This window comes from Scyliorhinus canicula, chromosome 8 (assembly GCF_902713615.1).
Source record: "Scyliorhinus canicula chromosome 8, sScyCan1.1, whole genome shotgun sequence".
Classification (NCBI taxonomy): Eukaryota; Metazoa; Chordata; class Chondrichthyes; order Carcharhiniformes; family Scyliorhinidae; genus Scyliorhinus; species Scyliorhinus canicula.
Window position 1 is genome coordinate 42,780,914 of NC_052153.1, and position 23,910 is coordinate 42,804,823.

The 23,910-nt window shown below is 46.1% G+C and overlaps 1 protein-coding gene across 1 annotated transcript in view; it reads right to left on the reverse strand.

Moving 5' to 3' along the window:
* LOC119970199 (signal-transducing adaptor protein 1-like) overlaps positions 1–23,910 on the reverse strand; it is a 94,729-nt gene that overhangs the window by 63,444 nt on the left and 7,375 nt on the right. Inside the window, exon 3 of the mRNA XM_038804448.1 lies at positions 13,342–13,413. Coding sequence (XP_038660376.1) covers positions 13,342–13,413 — 72 coding nt within the window. The remainder of the gene's footprint in view (positions 1–13,341; positions 13,414–23,910) is intronic.

A 23,910-nucleotide genomic window follows, 5' to 3' on the forward strand; every position in this document is an offset into this window, starting at 1 on the left:
TGGAGGACATTCATGTTGAGCCGAGAAGCAACCTGAGAAAATACATAACTACGAACTGTTTGGCTTTGCTTTATTGCATTATTCTTGAACCTTTGCCTATCTCCCACAGTGCTAAATTCAACACCCTTTTCTCATTAGCAGACGTGGTTTACTGTAAACCTGCAAGTGTACTGTCAGCAGAAGGAAATAAGATTGAGCAATGTCCTATCGGTATCCTGGATCCTGAGCCAGATCACGTTCACATGAAAGAAAGAGGTTGGCTCCAAACTAGAGCTTTAGAAGTGAAAATATAAACAATGAATATCAAAATCAGTCCAACCCCTGTAAGAAATTAATTGGCAAGTGCCTGATTGAAAAGGAATTTACTTCAAGAGTTGCTTCCTCCTTTAACACAAACTCCCGCATTCTTTAGGTGATATTATTCAAATTAAAATCAGGAAAGAGCAGGGCAAGTTCTTTGACGAGCTTGCACAGGCACAAGACAATTGATCCCCTTCTGTGATCAATGATTCAATTGCATTTTATTTCATCTTCGAAAGCTGTAATTATGACGAGTCTACCCTTCCCTTGTTATGCATTATCATTTTCAACAAAATATCTTTCATCACACTGAGCTTCATTTACCAGAAACCTTTCCTCAGGTGAGCAGTGTTAACAAAAAAGAGCCTGCTTATTACACCTCAAAAGATTAGTTCCTTATAACAGAACAGATTCCATTTTGTTACTGACCTGCTTTGCTATCCTTAACCATACGCACAATAAGCCGACAACAGATTTGCATTGTTGACCGGTACAGGGATCGAACCCGTTACCTTGCCGTTATTAGTACCATGCTCTAATCACCTGAACCTAACCAGCCAGGTGCACAATGTGGTGATATGCATCATTGTAAATACACAAGGGGTTAATGTAGATACACTAGGACACTGTAAATACACAAGGAGTTAATGTACATACACTACACCTAGCTAGACACTAGAGGGAGCACCAGAGACATCATGACACAAAGACAGTCAACCAATAGGTCAGTAAGATAGGACACAACTAATGGGCATTCAAGATACAAACAGAGGTGACACTACCACAGGAGGGCATTACACCAACCCATATATAAGGACACAGCACACATGATCTTCCTTTTAATGAGTACAGTCAGGGTTGATTGAACACATCACACCCATCACGTGGATTGTAGCAGACTGGTTAGTCAGCCTGAGTAGTTATCGCAGGATTAACAGGAGAGTTGAATCCAAGTAGGAGAATCGTTAACAGTTTAATAAATGTGTTAAAGCTATCTCCAAGTCTTAACCTTCCTTTGTCAGAGTGCACATCAAGGAAGCAGCTTATGCTACATCAAGAGCATAACAAAACACACAAGAAGCTGATAACATTATCAGAACTGGTTTCTGTTACTCAACTCTTTCACACTCAAATTCATCTCTGGCATATTTTGTTTAGATGCATGGGGGGGGGGGGGGGGGAAGAGGATAAAACTATACAAACATGGTTGAATGACAAAAGATGCACACTTTTATGTATATCAAAATCAAGACTTGCAACATGGCTCACAGAAAACCTTGCAGGAGCAGGTCAGAGCGGAGCCTACAAATTTGAGACCCACACTTTATGGGATGTATCTAACTTAGATTGGAGTACATAAGTCCATAGAAGAATACTTGTCACTAATCCAGGAGTAGAGGATACTTTTCCGAGTCGCAAAAGTTAGGATATTATACATCCTTTTTTTTCATTATCAATAATTCTCCTATCTGGAAGACCCAGCATTAGGAATAAAAGGATCAAATTCCAAGGCCATGCCAAATATCCTTTCAAGCTCCATAACTACACCAGACCAATAGGATCGAATCTTGACACAGGACTATGTAGTATATGTGACTACCTGGCACTTTTAGGCACATTAGGGAAATAGCAGGTTCCAATCTGTGTCTCAAACTTCTGTAATGTGCAAACGGTTACAAACCGAAGTTCCATTGGCACAATCCCATATACTACCCCATGTCTCTTCATCAGTGTTGATTGCCAAGTCTCTTTCCCAAGACTGCAAGGTACCCAACATACGCACACACAGGATCTGGAACACAGGTATCATAAAACTTGCTAATTAACTGTTTAGGCTCCGCAGATCAGGAAAATTTCCATGGGGAAAATAGAAGTGTCAAGATGCATAGTCGTCTTATTAAGGATAAAGACTAAGTTGCAGATACTTGAAAAAGGAATGTCAAATTGTTGGCATAGCTGCTCAGCCTACAAACACTTCTATCTCTTCAAATATTGAATCCATGGTCCAGAACACATGGTGGGAAGTCGGGTTTTCCGGAATTGGAGATCGTTGTAGTCAGATTAGATCTCCCGTCTAATAGACAGACCATTCTCCACACTCTTAAGAGTGATAATAAGATTCTCATGCCCAGCAAAACCCAATCTAAAGTCCCTGTTAAACAACAGTCGGTGTAAAGGATACACCGACTGGCTGCTTCAATATCAAGCCAAATGGGAGGTGGGGTCCTTCCTAATCTAGTTCCTTATGAGCCGAAGACAAGAGGCTAATTGATACATTTAATATTCAATACCCCCAATTCCCCATTAGAACCTGGGAGCAACTTGGCCAACTACAAACGAGGCTTCTTTTTATTCCATTCCATTTATCTCCTTTAAGACCTTAGCAGACAATAAGATACAGCAGTGTAGGCAACACATTCATCTTATTCAATGCAATCCTATCCAGTCATGATATTGGCAAGGAGGACCAACAAGTTAAGTCTCACCTGATAGACAAAATGAACTGAAGGAAATTGGCCCTGTACAGTTGCTTAAAGGGGTAGTTACAACACCCAGATAAGTAAATCCTGAAGGGGACAATCTGAATGGGAAGTTAGCAGAGGGAGTGTTGGTCTACCTCTCAGCCTGCCCACTAGCATAGCCTCAGACTTGGAATAGTTCATCTTGTAACCAGAGACAATGGTAAATTTATCTACCATCAATAATAATGGGAACCGAGATGTTCGGCTTTGATACAAAGAGCAACACATCGTCAGCATAAAGTGCAATCTTATGCTGCTTCCGCCACAACGCAACCTAAAAGAAACAAAGACTCCTAGAGTCTCTACATTCAATGGGAACAGCAAGTGGGATAAGGAGCACCACTGCCTAGACCCCCTCTGAAGGCCAAAATTCTCACATCTATAACTATTTGTAAGCACTGCCGCCAAGGGCCTATGATTATAACACCTGTATCCACTTGATATATTCCTCTCCCAACCCAATCTCTGCAACATATAAGCAGTAGTCCCATTCCACCCAATCAAAGGAAAATCACTAACCTATCCAATACCGGCTTTTGAAAGACTAGGGTAACATTCAGTGACCATCTAAAACCATTTGGCTCAGGGACCTTAGCTAGTTTGAGCTCCCTAATTCGCCACATCTCCTGCAGACATTAAGATACTGCATTCTAGGCAACACATTCATCTTAATTAATGCTTTTAGATTTCAGGCTATTAGAGATGGGGCCATTTAGGACTAGCTCTTGATCCTCCGATGCTGTAGGAAGCTTGAGGGAAGAAAAGAAGAAACGCTCCATACGTGTCAGTACATCTCCAGACTGGCCCCTCTTATATAATAAAAATCCCTAAATGCCTCATTAACATCCACAGTTTTAATTAATTCATTACTCCGAGAATCACCTAGAGAGGAGACAGCCCTAGAATTGACCCTTTTCTTAGTCAAGAAAGCCAAGTATTTACTCTGCTTATTCCCAAACTCATACAATTTTTGCTTTGCAAATATTAAAATCCATTCACCTTGCTGGGTCAGCAAAGAATCAATTGCACCCGAGCCATGTCAATCTCCCTCAACAATAGGCAGCACGGTAGCATGGTGGTTAGCATAAATGCTTCACAGCTCCAGGGTCCCAGGTTCGATTTCCGGCTGGTCACTGTCTATGCGGAGTCTGCATGTCCTCCCCGTGTGTGCGTGGATTTCCTCCGGGTGCTCCGGTTTCCTCCCACAGTCCAAAGATGTGCGGGTTAGGTGGATTGGCCATGATAAATTGCCCTTAGTGTCCTAAAAAGTAAGGTTAAGGGGGGGGGGGGGGGGGGGTTGTTGGGTTACGGGTATAGGGTGGATACGTGGGTTTGAGTAGGGTAATCATTGCTCAGCACAACATCGAGGGCCGAACGGCCTGTTCTGTGCTGTACTCTTCTATTCTATTCTATTCTATAATTGACAATTGTGATTCCTCCCATGCTCCTCCTCTGTTTTGGCCAATCTAACCTCCAACCTGCGCTGACTTTGGAGCATTCTATGTCCACGTCAGATATTCCCCGAAGTAAATTTAACATAAAGGTGACTGAAGAGTTCAGTCCTGTGTTTTGCACGGCCTGCAGCATTTTGGAATTTTTAGACACTCTTTGCAGCCTGGCTGACCACAGGAAGTGCCAGCGATTTGACCAGCTTGTGAGCCTGGAATTGGAGCTTCAGCGTTGCCTGATGGCACATCGGTGCATCCGCAAGGATGAGAGGTTCATAGAAAGCATGTTTTTAGACATGGTGGCTCCGCAGTTTAAGGAAATATAGTCAGGAGGGAATGGGTGACCACTAGTCAAACAAAGGGGGGCAGGCAGGTAATCAGGAAAGCCCCAGAGTGCATCTCACTCAAGAACCATTTTTTTGAGTTGGAAAACAGTGAGAGTGACTGTTCCTCCGGGGAGCGCAGCCAGAGCCACGTTCACGGCACTGTGGGTGGCTCAGTTGCACAAGGGGGTTGGAATAAGTGTGGAAGAGCAGCAGTGGTCAGAGACTCAATAGTGAGGGGTTCAGACAGGTGCTTCTACAGCTGCAAACATGACTCCAGGGTGGTGCGTTGCCTCCTTGGTGTCAGGATCAAGGATGTCATTGAGCAGCTGCAACGCATTCTGAAGGGAGAGGTTGAGCAATCCTGGTTCTCATGGGTTCCAATGACAGAGGGTGAAAGATGGCCTGCAGCGAAAATTTAGGGAGCTGGATAGCAGCTTGAAAAGCAGGACCTCAAAAGGTTGTAATCTCTGGATTACTACCGGTGCCAGATGCCAGTGAGTATAGGAATAGGAGGATAAAGCAGATTAATGCTTGACTGAAGAGATGGTACAGGCCAGAGGGCTTTAATTTCCTGGATCTTTGGGCCCACTTCTGCAAAAAGTGGGATCTGAACAAGTGCAACAGTTTCCACCTGAACTATAACGGAACCAAGATCCTTGCAGGGAAGTTGGGGTTCAAAACTAATTCGGCAGGGGGGTGGGTTACGGAATGGAGGTGTAATAGGGGGTGATGCACAGCCAAATATAATCAGTCTGGAAGGCAGAGCAAAGATAGACATGCTATGTCACAAGGCTGAATGACATTTACTTGAATTCAAGGAGTCTTATGGGTAAAGCAGATGAATTGAAACCAGAAAGGTGTGAGCTGATGCATGTTGGGATGACTAACAAGGAAAGTGACTATACAATGAATGGTAGGATCCTAGGAAGTACAGGGGAAGAGAGGGACATTGGGGTGTATGTCCAAAAATCCCTTAAGGCATTGAAGACTGGATTAGTTGCATTTGTCTGAACTTGTCCAGTGACTGCACTGAATGAGCGACTGTCAACAGGATTGGTTGGCGACTTCAACACAACCGGATTTTCCAGTTTTACTCATCGCAATTTCACAACACTCGACAATTTACGGAAAGACATCCCAAAGCACTTCACAAAAGCAAGGCAAACTACATACAATAAACAGCGATCAAGAGGAGAAACAAGAAAAGAGGAAATTAGTTCAAAAAAGTGTTTGGTGGAAGCTTATGAAAATAAAATAAAATGAAGAGGTGTGACAGGGCTGAGGAATTTAAAACTGGAACTCGATCTAGCAAAGAAGAAGTATTGAAAAGAATGGCTATTATGTTGCAGCAGAGGCAGAGGGAGCAAGGAGTAAACTGGTGTAATTTGGTCCCTGCACTTTTTTTGCCCCACTATTGGTGGCCGTCTTTCAACCATCTAGGCCCCAAGCAGAATTCCTTCCCAAAACTCACTGCTTCTATCTCATTTAAGATACACCTCAATCTACCTCTTTGACAAATCTTTTATAGAATCCCGAGAGCGCCAAAGGAGGCTATTTGGCCTATCGAGTCTGCACCGACCCTCTGAAAGAGTCCACTCCCCAACGTTATTTCCCCAACCCTGCCTAATCTACACATCTTTGAACACTAAAGGGAAATTTAGCATGGCCAAACTACCTAACCTGCACATCTTTGAACTGTGGGAGGAAACCCATGCAGATACTGGGAGAATGTCTCTGTGGAGCTTGCACAGTCACCCAAGGCCGGAATTAAACCTGGGTCCCTGGCGTTGTGAGGCAACAGTGCGAACCAACACTGAAAACAGATGGTGAACTGGTTATCACATCTTCTTATACTGTGTCAATGTTTGACGAGTTATGTTCCCATGAAGCACTTTGGAATGTTTAACGGTGTTAAAAAGGCTATATAAATGCCAAATGTTGTTGCGGTGTCTGAGGAAAGGAGCACGTGATGCTCCTGGATACAGGACAGAAGTGGGTTATCAATGCTCTCAAAAAAGGTATATACCAAGGACCATGGTGGAATGAACTGGACCAGTATGATACACATAAAAAAACAGGAGATCGGACGGTGCAAAAGCATGTGGATCATCTCCAGAGCAGGGAGCCAGCATCAGGACCAGCCACACTGATTAAAAGTATGGTGGTTTATTTCTTGCTCACAGCAAGTCTTTATTTCTTGCTCACAGTGATGAAGAGCACACTTAGTCCCAACTGGGACTATCCCAATATGCTGGCTCTTATCTTGGGGAATTAACATGCCCCCCTGTTGAAACTCTGTCCCCGAGCAGGGGAGCTCAAATTCCATGAGCCCCACGAGGAAATCAATCGGGTTGTCCAAGTAAGTCTCTTGGGGGTTACAACATCTCTCCACAACCCCCCCCCCCCAAAGTCCGCACATTCCTCTGACATAGAGTGGAGGAGGCCTCCTTCTCCGCTTCTCCTGCGGTTGCACCTCCAGCCGTTGTGGGGCTGGGCTGGGTTGGGGGCATGTAGCGTGTTGGGGAACGCGTTTACGCACCAATCATCTAGGGCGCTGCCGGCGACCGTTCCCTGGCGAGGCTGTTGTCCGAAACTGTGGATGCTGTTGCCCCATGCCAGACCCAGAGTTCTCTACCTCGCACATCTGTGTCAAGGCCTCCGGGGGTGTAGCCCCGGCTCTTTTGTATCGGGCAGGTGGGACGTTTATCAGTAGGGCTGGTCCTGATACTGGCTCCCTGCTCCGGAGATGGTCCACATGCTTTTGCACCATCCAATCCCCTGTTTTTTCTGTGTATCATACCGGTGCAGTTCATTCCACCATGGTCCTTGGTATCTGCATTGCTGGGCCAACCACTTGAAGTCACCATCCAAACCTGGCCATCATTTTCAATCTTTTGACACATCCGGGTGTCCATTGTGTAGGTCTTCTATAGACTTCCTGCCTCGATTCGTAATGAGATTGCGAGCTCCCCACAGGAGGATGCCGTCCTCTACGCTGAACTCTTACTGCTTGGCCTCAAAAACCCGCAGTCCTTGCCATCCCCCCCCCCATGCAAGACGAGATGGTATAACTTAGCCAAAACGAGTCCTTCTGCATCCAGTTGGGAACTTGTGCAGTGACTGGCAAGGTATCCATAAAATACAAGGTTGATACAACCTAGTCAGTTACTGGCGTCGGCACCGAGAATCAGCTCAAAGCATCCTCATTGCGAGATGCACGTCTGGCCGATAGTCAAACATGTACTTGGAGACCGTCAACAGGAGGGCCCAAAGCTGTATCTGGCCAGATGCTATCGGTGGAATTGTCTTGTCCTCTTTAAACAAACTGAGCAAGGCCTTGGGTCCGTTAAATCATAAGGCACTGCCCATAAATATATGGGTGGCATTTCTTCACCGCATAAACAACGGACAGCCCTTCTTTCTTGATCGGAGAATAATATCGCTCTTCATCGGCCAAAGTCCTTGATGCATATGCTATCGACCTCTACAAGGTTGGATAACACTGCCCAGATCCCATATGGAAGGTATCATTCGTAACCAAAGAGGCCTTGAGGGATTGTAGTGGGTCAACAAGCCCCATGACGAGTCGCTGTTTCACCCTGGCAAATGCTTCTTCTTGTGGCACTCCCCATGCCCAGTCCTGCTGCTTTTTCCACAACACACACTGCAGAGCAAGGATGGTCACCAAGTTGAGGATGAGCTTCCCGTAATAATTCACCAGTCCCAAGACTGGCCGCTATTCGGTTGCATTCTTAGGCGTGGAAGCTTATTTGATTGCCCGCACCTTCTCCATCAGGTGCATGCCATCCCTGTCAACCCCGTACCTTAAGTACGTGATCTCTTTTGCATGAAAAATGCTTTCAGCCCTCAAGGCAGATGCCTGCCTCAGAAAGCCAGTGGAGGACGGCCTCCAAGTTGCTCAGTGCTCCTTTTCAGGGCTCCGGTGATCAGGACATCGTCCATGTAACCCATGGAAGCCCTTGGAGGATGCTCTCCATGACTCTCAGAAAAGTAGCACAAGCCGATGACAACTCGAATGGCAACCTTGTGTATTCGTAGGGGCACCAATGGGTATTAATGGTCACAAACTCTCTATAGTGGAGGTAGCCATGACTCGTGTCTAGTTTAGAAAAAGAAGTGTCCTCCAGCCAGCTTTGCACAGAGGTCCAACATGCGGGGCATCGGGTATCCGTCCAAACAACAGGCCTCATTTACTGTTAGTTTGTAATCCCCACATAGCCAGACAGTTTTATCCGGCTTCAGCACCGGGACTGCAGACACTGCCCAGTCTGCAAATTGTATTGGACGAATGTTTCCCAGGTCCAACCGGTTTAGCTCATCCTCCACCTTTGTGGAGGGAACTGGTTGAGCCCTAAAATACCTCATTTGAGCCTCAGGGTCTATGTGAATGTTGGCCACGGCTCCTTTGATCTTCCCAAGGCCCTCCTGGAAGACTTCTGGGTATTTCCCCCAGGATCATGGGGAACTAGCATGCCCCACTGTTGGGCCTCCACCCCTCAGCTGGGGAGCTTGTATTCCATGGGCCCCACAGGGAGATCAATCGGGTCAACAGGTAGGTTAAAAATAATTTAAAGAGAATGAGACAGATGTTAATATTAATTTACTGATACCTGCATGAAAAGCCAGTGGAACTTGACCGGGAAAATACATTTTTCTGTGTATGTGAACAAGTGAAGAGGATTGTGTTTGAGAAGGCAAAAATGGCCAACAAGAACAGTGGGGCCAGATTTTCAGAGTCAGGAAGGCTCTGCAGACTTTTAAAAATAATGGAGGAGACCTGGATGTTGAAGACTTCCATTTCCAATCGATCCAACTTTTGATGGTGTGGGGTGGTGCAGAAGGAGGAAATGTTTCACACAGGCAGCAAAACCTGAACTCAGCTGAGAACCTGAAAACCTGAACTTAGTCCTGAATTTAAACAGGCTGTTCCAAGGGCCTTAACCTGCAGTATGGGAGTCAAATTGATGGAGTGATGTAAACACTAAGTGTACATAAACAAGTGTCGTAAGCTGAAACATTTGAAACACCGTGCTCTTTAATCTTGAAAATAGACTTAAGCCACCAATGAGAGATAAAAAAACACCATCTGCTTCACGGATTGACAGACCATCTGGTGTAGCAAGAAAAAAATTATCTGTTCATCCAGTTTCAAAAGAGTTCTTTGTGCACATTTCCCAAGGGCTATTATATAATTTTTTAATATATAAATTTAGAATATCCAATTATTTTTTTCCAATCAAGGGGCAATTTAGCATGGCTAACCCACCTACCCTGCACATTTTTTGGGTTGTGGGGTTGAGACCCATGCAGATACGGGGAGAATGTGTAAACTCCACAAGGACAGTGACCCAGGGCCAGGATCAAATCCAGATTCCCAGCCATGAGGCAGCAGTGCTAACTAGTGCATCACCATTCCTCTCCCCGAGTTTCAAAAAGTGAAATTATCACAATGGGCAAATTTATGTTCACAATTTGACTGACTGTTTAAAGAAGCTATGAATGGATTAGCTGTCTTTGATGTGGGATCGGAGTAGACATTTGTTTTTACGAGAGATGAACACCAGATTAAAAGCTTTGAATTGGTTTCATGAATGGGAGCTTTTTTATTAATTCTGAGTGAGAGCCATATTAGATTGTTAAAGTTTATTTTTTTCATCTCCATATGGATCCTGAGGTCTGCTCATGGGGGATACTGGGTGATTGGCAATGGATGTGGCATCAGTTGGCATGGAGGGGCCATTAAGGATGGGAGGGAGGTGAGGGGGATGAGAGAGATGTGTTAGAGAGGGCCTAAAAGCTTCTAAACCAACTGGGGCAAAGTCCCAGAGAACAAGGACAGGCCTTCTAATCAGCCACCTTGGTACTTGCTCACCCCTGGTTGCGTGGAATCTGCTTCCGGATTCAGCCAGCATGACTTGATGCTACCCCCGCCTCCTCAGATTGAAAATTAGGTCTAATAGTGCCTTTTAAACTGGGGGCAGGCATTCCAGGTTGGGAGATTTCCAGACCCAAGCTATATACACGTCAATAGAAAACTCCGGCCCAGTGTGAAAGAAATTGAGCCTCAAGGTGCTGGAGGCTTAGAGGAGTTCAATGGGTTTTCGAATACTGTAGCACAATCTTGGGCTCCAGTGAAGGCTTTAATTACTCAAGCTTTCTCTTGCGGCATAGATTGTAATTTGAACCTGCACAATAGCCTTCAGATAGTCATTATTCCAGATATTAACAATGCAATGATAAGTATGCAAAAAATGATGGAAAGGATTGTAAACATGTCATACAGTATCTGCTTCCCAGAAAGAACGTTAATTGGCTTGATTAGTTAAAATAGATCTTATCTGTTTACAAAATGGGTCCTTTCAGTTAGTCCTGCCCATCCTTTGATTGTTGAAGGTTCACACCTTTTTCTGGTGTTCCGGGATGTTCTGTTCGGATTCCTCCTTCACATATTTGCAATGCAAGTAAGTTTAATTCAGCACTTCCTCTTGATGCAAGTGCAGTCTATTTAAAAAGGTCCTGATTTTGACCCTCTTCTTAAAGTACAATGGAATCTGATTAGTATCCTTTAGCTTGTTTTTATCATTCTCTTGACCTTTCAGTGTTTCTTGTTTAAGTAGTGACTTACAGGAATTACTGAAGCTGACTGGGAACTCAGTTGACTTGTTGTTCCTTCCTCAAGTCAATCAACTCTCCTACAATGGGTGGATGTTTCTCCGGGGTGATTGCACTGCCCCACCTTCTGGACCAATATCGGGACATGTTTCATTGTATGCAGACAGCCTGTATACTTCCAGAATGTTCTGTTGACTTGCACAATTTTACTGACAGTCCCAATGTTTCTGCTTTGTATTTGGCCTTATTTAAAATCTCACAGGGTGGTCAAAAACCTGAGGTCTTTCCCCTTCCCTTTTCTTTATGCACACAATTCACTTGCTACAAAACACATATCATCCAATCTCTAGCTCTTTACTGTTATTTTATTGTAAAAAAAAACAGGGTTTATACTAACCAAATTGAAGGTCAAGGATTCAGGCACGAATTTTGACTTCTTAAAAAAAGGTGTTGGAATGGTCATATTTTTTGCCTAACCCTTCTTGCCTTGTGAAGGTGGGCCATCTCCTTAGCCCATTGCAGTCATTACTTTATGGCACTTGTTTTACAAACAAATATGGCAGTTTGTGCATAGCAAGGTCCCATGAATTGCATTGTGTTAAGGACAAGATAATCTGTGTTTTAATGATGTTGGTTGAAGGATAGGTATCGGCAAAGACACCAAGACAGAATGCACCTGCTCCTCTTTGAAATTAGGGTCCACTGAACCGGCTGGCATCGGCAGCACCACCCAAAGCTGCAGACTGGCTCGCTGACCTCTCGGAATTTCTCCACCTGGAGAAGATTAAGTACGCCATCCGAGAGGAAGGCTTCCTGGACACTAGGGGACAATTCCTTGGCCTGTTCGAGGCCAGTAACGAGGAATAAGCCAGGGGAAAAAAAAAAGATGAAGAACCAAAGGACTGCACAACCCCGGGGGAGGGAGGGGGTGCTGAAACCAATTTGTAAAAAAAGCAAACCAGCGCGGGCAAGAAAATTGTAATGTATATAAGCAACAACTGTTTATAAATATGAGAAAAGCCAATAAAAAGACTTTTAAAAAATAAATTAGGGTCCACTTAATTCAGGCACGCATCTCCAAGTTGAGCCCCCACCCTGTTCTTACCAATCCTCACCCTACCCCTTGCTGGTGTCTTCTTGACTTGGGCGGCACAGTAGCTCAGTGGTTAGCACTATTGCTTCACAGTGCCAGGGTCCAAGGTTCAATTCCCGCTTGGGTCATTATCCGTGCGGAGTCTGCACGTTCTCCCTGTGTCTGCATGGGTTTCCTCCTGGTGCTCCGGTTTCCTCTCACAAGTCCCGAAAGATGTACTGTTAGGTGAATTGGACATTCTGAATTCTCCCTCCGTGTACCCGAGCAGGCACCGGAATGTGGCAACTAGGGGCTTTTCGCAGTAACTTCATTGCAGTGCAAATGTAAGCCTACTTGTGACATTAAAGATTATTAGCCCTTGCACACCCAGATCCCACTTACCTGTTTTGGAGGGTGGCCGCTCCTGTGCCATCCTCCTCTTCCAGGTGCAATCCCAGCAGGAGCCAGCGGACCCCAGGCACTGTTGAAACTGGTGAGCAGCAGGCCTTCAGATTGGCCAGCAACTCCTGGAGGTGGATCCCAAACCTTTGAAATGATAGGAGCCTTGATGATAACTAATTTGTTGCCAGGTGACCAAATAATGCAGCCAGGAGGTCCCACAGCCAGCCATGGTGGGATTGCCCCCAGCTTTTGGGCTTGTTGTCAGGGCCCCAGCCGTGCGGATAGAATGTGTTCCCGCAACTCACTTTTTCTTTACTTCCAAACTAAAGTGTGCTCAAAATATTGCTAATCTATTCCAATGTTGCATCAATATCTTTTTTATGTTAAAAATACCCCTCTTAATGACCGCAGTAATCTATAATCAATATTTTGCCATTTTTCAAGTCAACAAACAGTAACGTCAACATTTTCAAACCATGACCTGTACAAGAGGTAAATGGCTTTTGCACTATGTTTATGGTTTCATATATAGTGTTTATTTTGTTGTTACTATACCGAAAATACCTCAATAAAATGTTTATTAAAAAAAAAATTTCAAACCAGAAGATCACAGTAAAAACCAGTTGCTACCTCCTTACCGTCGATTCCTTTTCATCACAGTAAAAGAAAATCGAATTGCCTCGTAACTCTGACCAGTATCTTTGGAAGTCCTGTTAAGTAGAAACAAGAAAACATATCAAAGGGAGGGCAGAAAAAGGGCCTCATGCAATCGTGTTTAGTCACTATACAGTAAAATGCAGAAGGAGGCCATACATCTTTGGAAGAGCAGTTTAACTAGTCCCACTCACAGTCCCTTTCCTACAGCCCTACATTGGATTATCACCAGATGGGGGAGCAAATACCTTTTGAAAGCCATGAATTGAATATGCCTCCATCACTTCTTCAAGCAATGCATTCCTGATCATAACCACTCACTTTGGCCTTTTCCTGTACCAATTTGGAGTTATAATGATTGGCCTGGCCAAAGAACCAGTTTCCTCCGGTTCTAAACAACCCTTTTGACAATGGGAACAGTTAGATCAGTGTATCTCTACTCTGTCGAGAACACCTGTGTCAAACCTTCTCTCAACCTCCCTTATAAAAGGTGAAGGACCACATCTCTTCCCATCTATCCACACATTTGAAGTTCCTCATCCCTGGAACCAGTTTCCCTCTCTAAAGCCTTCACAACCTCCTTAAAGTGCAAAGCCTCGAACTGGCCTCTATTTCAGGCCAAACAGGGTGTCTCGTAAAAGGTTATTGTTTTCACTCCTTGCTTTGTACCCCCGCACAACCGCCACGAAAGGCGTCCCGCCATTTACTGCCGGTCCCGCCATCATCAACTGGGTTTCCCATTGAATGCCCCCTCACCACCACGAAACCTGCGGTGGGGGTGTACCATCAGCAGAACCGGAAGATCCCAGTGTGAACAGCCAGAAGATTCTGTACGCCTTTTTGACCACATTCTCAATCTGCTCTGCCACCTTCAGCAATTTGTTCACATATATATTCAGGATCTTTTGCTCTTGCACACCATTGGAATTGTACCCTTTAGTTTAGACTGCCTCTGCTCATTCTTCCTAGCGGTAGAACCCAAACGGATTGCTTGTGAGCAAAGTAAGTAGAGTCGCCATAGTCCCAGATGACCATAGGCTGCTTTCCCCTTTTGAGGGCAGGCTGGTGGCGATTTAACCTGAGGATCAGGCAAGGGGTTGAGATTGCAGGGCCTTCATGAAGAACCTCAGCCTGTATAGGAATTGAACCCGCGCTGCTGGCCTTGTTCTGCATCACAAACATCTGTCCAGCCAACTGAGCTAAACCTGGCTATTGTTGAGTAAGTGGCGTTATAGCACTGTTAACACTACTTTCATCACTTTGCTTATGACTGAAGTGACGGTAATTGGCCAGTTTGGATCTGTCCTGCTTTCTGTGGAAAGGACATCTTGGCAATTTTCGACATTGCTGGCTAGGTGCCAGTATTGTAGCTGCTCTGAAATAGCTTGGCTGGGTGATGCACTATCAATTACGACGAGATGAGAGTAGAGTATAATTGAGGCTTTATTAGAGGTGTGTAGCCTCCCGCAGCTGAAATGGCTGCAGCTCGGAGAGCCCACACATTTATACTCCACCTACTGGGTGGACCCAGCAGGCAGGGATCTACTCCCGTACCTATAGTACAGGAGCCTTACCGTTATACACCTCATATGCGATATATATACAATACCACATCCCCCCCCCCGCCCGAGTCCTGCGGTGGTGGTGGAAGACCATTTACATGCAGATGTTTAACATTTTAGGAAAAGTTTACAAATTCAGACGATCAGGCGCCTTATTCCTTCGTTGCGAGCGCCGCAGTCCCGGTGGCGATGCAGGCGTCGGTTCAGTCGCCGGTGACTCCGGGAGCGTGTCGACCTCATCTACATCCCCGGGTGGGACCAAGGGGAGGACGGATCATCGTAGAGCGGGGGCTGTGGTGAGATGAGCTGGGGGAAGGGAGTGGGGTGTGGGGACCCAGCTGGCACCAGGCCCCTGAGGGAGACGGTGTCTTGCCGGCCGTCGGGGTATGCCACGTAGGCGTACTGCGGGTTCGCGTGAAGTAGCTGTACCCTCTCGACCAATGGGTCCGCCTTGTGGAGCCGCACGTGCTTGCAGAGAATGGGTCCTGGGAGCGAAACCCCAGAGGTGGACTTCCTGGGGAAGGCAAAGAGACGTTCATGGAGGGTTTAGTTAGTCGCAGTGCAAAGGAGCGACCGAATGGAGTGAAGGGCGTCGGGGAGGACCTCCTGCCAGCGGGAGGCCGGGAGATTCCTGGACCGTAGGGCCTGCTGGACGGCCTTCCAGACCGTCCCATTCTCCCGCTCCACCTGCCCGATTCCCCAGGGGCTGTAGTGGTCGTCCTGCTCGAGGCAATGCCCTTGCTGAGCAGGTACAGGCGCAGCTCATCGCTTATAAATGAGGATCCCCAGTCGCTGTGGACGTAGGCGGGGAAACCGAACAGAGCAAAAATGGTGTTCAGGGCCTTGATGACGATGGCAGTCGTCATATCGTGGATGGGACGACGAAGGGGAATCTGGAGTATTCGTTGACCACATTAAGAAAGTATGTGTTTCGGTCGGTGGAGGGGAGGGGCCCTTTGAAGTCCATGCTGAGGCATTCAAAGGGGTGGGAGGCCTTCACCAGGTGCGCTCGGTCTGGCCAGTAGAAGTGCGGTTTGCACTCCGCGTAGACCTGGCAGTCTCTGGTGATAGCCCTGACCTCCTCGATGGAGTAGGGCAGATTGCGGGCCTTTATGAAGTGAAAAAACCGGGTGACCCCTGGGTGACAGAGATCGTCGTGCAGGGTCCGGAGCCGGTCCACTTGTGCGCCGGCAAATGTACCTCCAGATAGGGCACGGGGGGCTCGTTGAGCTTATCAGGGCAGTACAAAATCTCGTAATTGTTGGTTGTCAGATGGCTTAGCTCTGTCTATTACATAGAATTTACAGTGCAGAAGGAGGCCATTCGGCCCACCGAGTCTGCACCAGCTCTTGGAAAGAGCACCCTACCTCCTACCCAAGGTCAACACCTCCACCCTATCCCCACAACCCAGTAACCCCACCCAACACTAAGGGCAATTTTGGATACTAAGGGCAATTTATCATGGCCAATCCACCTAACCCGCACATCTTTGGACTGTGGGAGGAAACCGGAGAACCTGGAGGAAACCCACGCACACACGGGGAGGATGTGCAGACTCCGCACAGACAGTGACCCAAGCCGGAATCGAACCTGGGACCCTGGAGCTGTGAAGCGATTGTGCTGTCCACAATGCTACCGTGCTGTCTATGGCATACTGTCACTGCCCCTTTTATTCCATGGGTTTCAATGTTACTAGCAAGCCTATTGAGTAGAACAACAAAGAAAATTATCTTCATCAACTCTCTGAAAACCACATAAAAAAATTTTTTAAATTAAAGAATTTGCCTTCAATAAGTCAATGCTGATTTTTCTTACTTAAACCGTGCTTTTCCAAATGACAGCTAATTGTTTGATTGTTGTTCCTTAACACTTTCCCACCACTGGATTTAAACTGACTGGCTTATCGCTGGGAGGTTTACCTTGCAGTATTTTTTGCACAAGATTGTGACATGCAATTTTCCAGGCTTCTGGCATCATCGGCTCTGTATGTTTCTGGCCAGTGGTCTCCACAATTTCCAACCTTACTTCCCTTGGGTTTATCCCAACCAGTCGTAATGAGAAGAGTCGTTCCAATATCAAGACGCAACAGAGAACACGTTGGTTGACCAGTGAAGGAAAAGTTGATTTTAGGGGTTGGCTTACACACAAAGCATAAAATACTGCGGATGCTGGAAATCTGAAGTGAAAAGAGAAAATGCTGGAAATGCTCAGCAGAGGGCAACATCCAAGGAGAGAAGCGGGAGTTACGGGTGGAATCTTGTTCACTTGGTCCCTTCCACAACAGCAGGACCAATTCTGGGTCAGGAACCCACGTTTCTAATGGATGGGCTTTGCCAAGTCGCTTTCTCAGTACAGGATGATGCTCCCATTCTGTTAAATAGGAAAGTTTCTATTAAAGGGACCACGGCAGAGGTTTTAAAGGACTCATCGGCATTTGGGTTTTTTGGGGCTACAATGTCAACAGGAACGGAGAGGAGACCTGGGAAGTTTGATCTCAGGATCCCTCACTTTGACCAGTGGGCCCGCTGAGGTATCTGAAGGGCGACAGTGAGATGAGCTCTCCCAAGAATGGAAGGAAGAGGGCGACCACTCCAACCAAGCAAGTGTAGGTGGAAGCGGTCAAGGAAGTCAGCAACAGGGAGGCAGTGGCGTAGTGGTATTGTCACTGGACTAATAATCCAGGGACCCAGGGTAAAGTTCTGGGTACGTGGGTTGGAATCCCACCAGGGCAATAAAATCCTGGAATTAAAAGTCTAAAGATGATCATGAAAACATTGTTGATTGTCGCTGCCTGGGTTTCCTATGGGGCTCTGATTTCCTTCCACAAGTCCCAAAGACGTGCTTGTGAGGTGAATGGGGCATTCTGAACTCCCTCAGTGTACCCGAACAGCCGCCAGAATGTGGCGACTAGGGGATTTTCACAGTAACTTCATTTCAATGATTTTTAAAAATATTTTTATTCTCCTCCAGTTTCACATTTTCTCCCCAATTTACACCCACAATAAACAGTAACGAATGCAATGTCAATCCCCATAATACCAACGATCCCATCCTTCCACCAAACCCCCAAATATTAGCCCGCATGTCAACAAACAAATATTACAGAAAGGAATCACCCATAGTCCCCATTAACACATACAGTCCCCCTCCCCCCAACCCTCCCCATAATGTTCGATGTAATCCAATTCTTGAAAGTGCATAATGAATAACACCCATGAATTGTAGAGCCCCTCTATCCGTCCCCTCAGTTCAAATTTGACCTTTTCATGCGTCAAGAATTCCAGCAGGACCCCCGCCAAGGCAGGTCACAGGGTGGAGAGGTTGATCTCCACCCTAACAGGATGCGCCTTCGGGCAATCAACAAGGCAAAGGCTACAATATCTGCCTCCGCACCCGTTTCCAACCCTGGCCGGTCCGACACTTCGAATATGGCCTCCTGAGGGCCCAATTCCAGTTTCACGCGCACCACTTTAGAGATTATCCTAAAAACCTCCTTCCAGTAATCCTCCAGCTTTGGACAGGACCAAACCATATGAACGCAGTGGCCCCGCAACGTTCACACACATCTTCTACCCCCTCCAAGAGCCGGCTCATCCTCGCCCTTGTAAGGTGTGCTCCATACACCACCTTCAGCTGTATCAGCCCCAACCTCGCACACGAGGTGGAGGCATTCACCCTCCGGAGCACCTCACACCAGAACCTCTCCTCCATACCCTCTCTCAACTCTTCCTCCCACCTTGCCTTGATCCCTTCCAGCGGCGCCTTCTCCTCTTCCAAAATAGCCCCGTAAACCGCCAATACTACTCCCTTCTCCAGGCCCCCTGTCGTCAGCACCTCCTCCAGCAATGTGGAGGCTGGCTCTACTGGGAAGCACTGTAACTTTATTTCAGTGTTAATGTAAGCCTATTTGTGACACTAATAAAGATTATAAAGATTATTATTGAAACCCATCTGGTTCACTAATGTTCTTTAGGGAAGGACATCGGTCATTCCTTACTTGGTCTGGCCTACATGTGAATCCAGACCCACAGCAATGGGTTGACTCTTACATGCTCTCACGGATGAGCAATAGGGGCAGCACGGTGGTGCAGTGGTTAGCACTGCTGCCTCACTGCACCGAGGACCCTGGTTCGATCCTGGCCCCGGGTCACCATCCGTGTGGTGTTTGCACATTCTCCCTGAGCCTGCATGGGCCTCACCCCCACAACCCAAAAAGATATGCAGGGTAGGTGAATTGGCTATGCCAAATTGCCCCTAAATTGAAAAACAAAATTGGGTACTCTAAATTTATATTTAAAAATGGGATGGTGAGTAAATGCTGACCCAGCCTGCAACGCCACGTCCCGTGAACAAATTAAGAAAAAAAAACAGGAGGTTTCTCCCTCTAACCCACTGCTTATGCCACAAGCTCCAAGACCTCAAGAGGACATGACGTGACTTTTAGGTGCCAATCCCAACACTGTCAAGCATTCCTCTGCATGCCAGCTTGCAGCTCCACCCATTACTCTCTCAGGCAGCTCACAGCTCCATTCAAACTGCCAACACAGCCACTCACCCTCATCCCCTCTCTCCCCATGCCCTGCAGTGACCCTCTTCTGCGTACAAGCTATTACAAACACTCAACCTCTTCTTTCTCTCCTTGCTGCTCGGCAAGAGGCAGAGACCCAGGGGCGAATAGTGCATGAGGCACTTGTGCCGACATGTCAAGCGAGCACTGATCCTCAGTGTTGGGGTTTTCTCATCCACCCAGCTGGATTTAGTGTCCATCCCTCTGCCCCAAAAAGGGGCATGTAGCCGAGGAAAAGGCAGCTGCTGCCAATGCATGGTTGAGTGTTTTCCTCTCTTGCCCCTCAAAGGTAAGTGCAGCTGTATAAGTTGCTTATCAGCCATGGTGAAAGGTGGCAGAAGGAAGGGCAGCTAAGGGGAATGAAGTCCCAAGGCAGGAAAAATGCTTTCCAAAATGTTAAGAACCACCAGTCAAGCAGTGTGTGTGTTCCCTGGGAGAAGAAGTGCTTTGAACTGCAGTCTCTCTATAACATGGCTGAAACCTTCATAGCTTGTCAGTTTAAATGAATAATCTCTGCCCACTGTACACTATACCCAATCTTCCCTCCCACCAATACCCAATCTCTTCCTCGAAGAGATATCTCGGCTTATCCAATTATGATCTCGAGTGGCCCAAATTTTCATCGCTTCACCATTGGCGGTTGTGCTTTGAGATGTCAAGGACCCAAGGCTTTGGAATTCGTTCCCTGCAATCCTCCGACACACTATTTTGCCTTCTTCCTTTAAGATACTTCTCGAAACCTGCCTCTTTGACCAAACGTTTAGTCATCTAACCTAACATCACTTCATGTGGCTTGATATATTTTGTTTTAGAATGCTGCTGTGAAGCACGGGACATTATAAAAAGGTACTATATAAGCAAAAGTTGTTGTTTTATTACACTATTTGGCGTGTGGATGTTTCATGCAATTAACATGGAAACTGTAAAATGGGACAGCGATAGTGTGCATTATCATTGATGAAGCATTAGTATCTTTCGCCCATGCTCCCAAATTTCTGATAAATGCAAATATTTCTAATGAATATACATGCACATGTCAATTAAATAACGCAGGAGGAGGCCTTTTGGCCCACAGTGTCTATGCTGACTCCCTGAAGGAACAATTCAACTCGTGCTACTCTCCTGCCTTCTCACAATGCCCTGTGCATTCTTCCTTTTCCAATAATAATCCAGTTCCCTTTGAATTCCCCGCTTGAACCTGCCTCCATCACACTTTCTAGCAGCATATTCCATGTCCTACTCACACTGCAAGAACAAGATTTTTCTTAATACTTGTCAAGCCGAAATTAACACAGAATTTAAAGATGTATTATATTCCCACATCGCATTAAATCATCCCATTTAAAGCAGGTATTAAATCCCTCAGAGTCCTAGGTGAAAGTTAAGTTGTGATATTATTTAAAGGAGATAAAACATTCAACGAACCTTTAAAAGATAGCTGTCAAATCAAATCCACCAACTCCTGGAGAAGGAGGAGCAGCAACAACTACAGGAGACCACAGTCAGCAAGTCGGAAACTGGAAGCGAGCATACAAAAATGCCTGCTACAAGCTATCACGCGAGTACTACAAATATCTTACATGAGAGTTAAAGTAGTATACTGCTCTTTGATATACTAATGATGAGTGGAACATACTACCAATGCATCACCTAGCAGAACAGGAATTGTGAAATGAATAAAGACATGGACCCGTCTATTTCATCTCCTTTCATTCTAGTGGTCACATTGTGCAATGATAATGGAGTTGCGCAATGATAATGGAGTTGTTGACTAATTCTAGTAATCACTATTAATTAGTTTACAACAGATTAATTGGGAAAACACCCGGTGTTGGACAGCTTTGGGAACCAATCCTAATACACCTATCTATTCAACCATGGGTGTTACACTTTCCATGCATCCCATCTCAAATTACTCACACTTTTGGCCAAAACCTTGAAATAAATCAGTCTAGCTTGCGTTTGAATGAATCAATATTAACAGCTTCCACTTTCCTTGGGTGGTTCTGTGCGTTGGCCATTCACTCGCTGAAATGTTTCCAGGGACTAGTTTTAAATTTACCCTGCTTCAAGCAAAATCTGTATTCTGAAGGTCAATTGCTCTGAACAAAATGAAACAATGTGCCATCATCTATGTCATTCAGCTTTTTAGCTTCCGAAAAACAGAAATTACACCACCAAACCTTATCTTTACCAGCTTACATATCCTACAAGGGGCCTTCCTTGACAGGAAGGAAATTTTAGGCCTACATCAATTTCTGGAGCCAGGCCTCCAGCCACAGAGCAACAACCAGACACCATCATCAGCTTTGTGCAGGTCAAGGAGACACAGCCTGACTGAGACACATCCAGAGTGGGAATTGGAACTTGGTAATTTGGTGCAGTGAGGTAATTCGGAGCAGGGTGGGAGATGGTGCTTTTTCCCTACCGTTTTGTTCTTTTTCTTCTGTAACTTTTATTCTGCAGGGAGAGAACCAGAGAGCATCCTGGGAAGGTAAGTGATTTTTATTTTTATGACCTTTTCAAATTGTGTGGGAGGGGGGGGGGGGGGGGGGGGAGGACACGGAAGTGACATCACAGTAAAGCTGTGACCTGATTGGGAATCTACACTAAATTTAAAAATTAAACATGGTTAAACTAATTAAACATAATTACTTAATTATAATTTAGAGGGGTAGCTAAGCCAGAGATTGGAGAGTACTGCATTTAGCGTTCACATTTATAGTAGAAATCTAGTGCTAGGAAACATATAGTTAACAGTAACTTTTTAAAAAATGTTTAAAATTTAATTTACTAATTAATTAATGCAATGTCAATTAGAGGGGTGCAGTGCTCTGACTGTGAGATGTGGCAGGTCCAGGAGGCTTCCAGCATCCCAGATGGCTTCATCTGCAGAAAGTACACCCAACTAGAGCTCCTCACAGACCGCATGGTTCGGTTGGAGCAGTGGTTGGATGCACTTAGGAGCATGCAGGTGGTAGAAAGTGTCATAGATAGCAGTTATATAAATGTGGTCATACCCAAGGTGCAGGCAGAGAAATGGGTGACCACCAGAAGGGGCAGGCAGTCAGTGCAGGAATCCCCTGTGGTTGTCCCCCTCTCGGCCAGCTATACCCCTTTGGATACTGTTGGGATGGATAGCCTATCGGGGAAAACAGCAGCAGCTAGAGCAGTGGCACCACGGCTGGCTCTGATGTTCAGCAGGGAGGGTCAAAGCCCAGAAGAGCAATAGTCATAGGGGACTCTATAGTCAGGGGCACAGATAGGCGCTTCTGTGGATGTGCAAGAGACTCCAGGATGGTAGGTTGCCTCCCTGGTGCCAGGGTCCAGGATGTCTCAGAATGGGTAGTGGGCATCCTGAAGGGGGAGGGCAAACAGGCAGAGGTTGTTGTACATATTGGTACTAACGACATAGGCAGGAAGGGGTATGAGGTCCTGCAGCAGGAGTACAGGGAGCTAGGCAGAAGGTTAAAAGACAGGACCGCCAGGGTTGTAATCTCGGGATTACTCCCTGTGCCATGTGCCAGTGAGGTTAGAAATAGGAAGAGAGAGCAGTTAAACACATGGCTAAACAGCTGGTGTAGGAGGGAGGGTTTCCGTTATATGGACCACTGAGAGCTCTTTTGGGGCAGGTGTGACCTGTATAAGAAGGACGGTTGCATCTAAACTGGAGAGGCATACATATCCTGGCCGCAAGGTTTGCTAGTGTCACACAGGAGGGTTTAAACTAGTATGGCGGGGGGGGGGGGGGGGGGGGGGGGGGGTACTGGAGCAATAAGTCAGAAGGTGAAAGCATTGAGGGAGAACTAGGGAATAGGGCAAGTATGGCTCTGAGGAAGAGCAGACAGGGAGATGTTGCTGAAAACAGGGGGTCTGGTGGCCTGAAGTGCATATGTTTTAATACAAGAAGTATAACGGGTAAGGCAGGTAGGTAGACAGATTTTGGAAACAAGTAAAACAACAGGGTTGTTGTGATGGGAGACTTCAACTTCTGCAATATTGACTGGGACTCACTTAGTGCTAGGGGCTTAGACAGGGCAGACTTTGTAAGGAGCATCCAGGAGGGCTTCTTAAAACAATATGTAGATAGCCCAACTAGGGAAGGGGCTGTAATGGACCTGGTATTGGGGAATGAGCCGTCAGGTGGTAGAAGTTTCAGTAGGGGAGCATTTCGGGAACAGTGACCACAATTCAGTAAGTTTTAAAGTGCTGGTGGACAAGGATAAGAGTGGTCCTAAGATGAATGTGCTCAATTGGGGGAAGGCTAATTCATAGAATTTACAGTGTAGAAGGAGGCCATTCGGCCCATCGAGTCTGCACTGGCTCTTGGAAAGAGCACCCTACCCAAGGTCAACACCTCCATCCTATTCCCATAACCCAGTAACCCCACCCAACACTAAGGGCAATTTTGGACACTAAGGGCA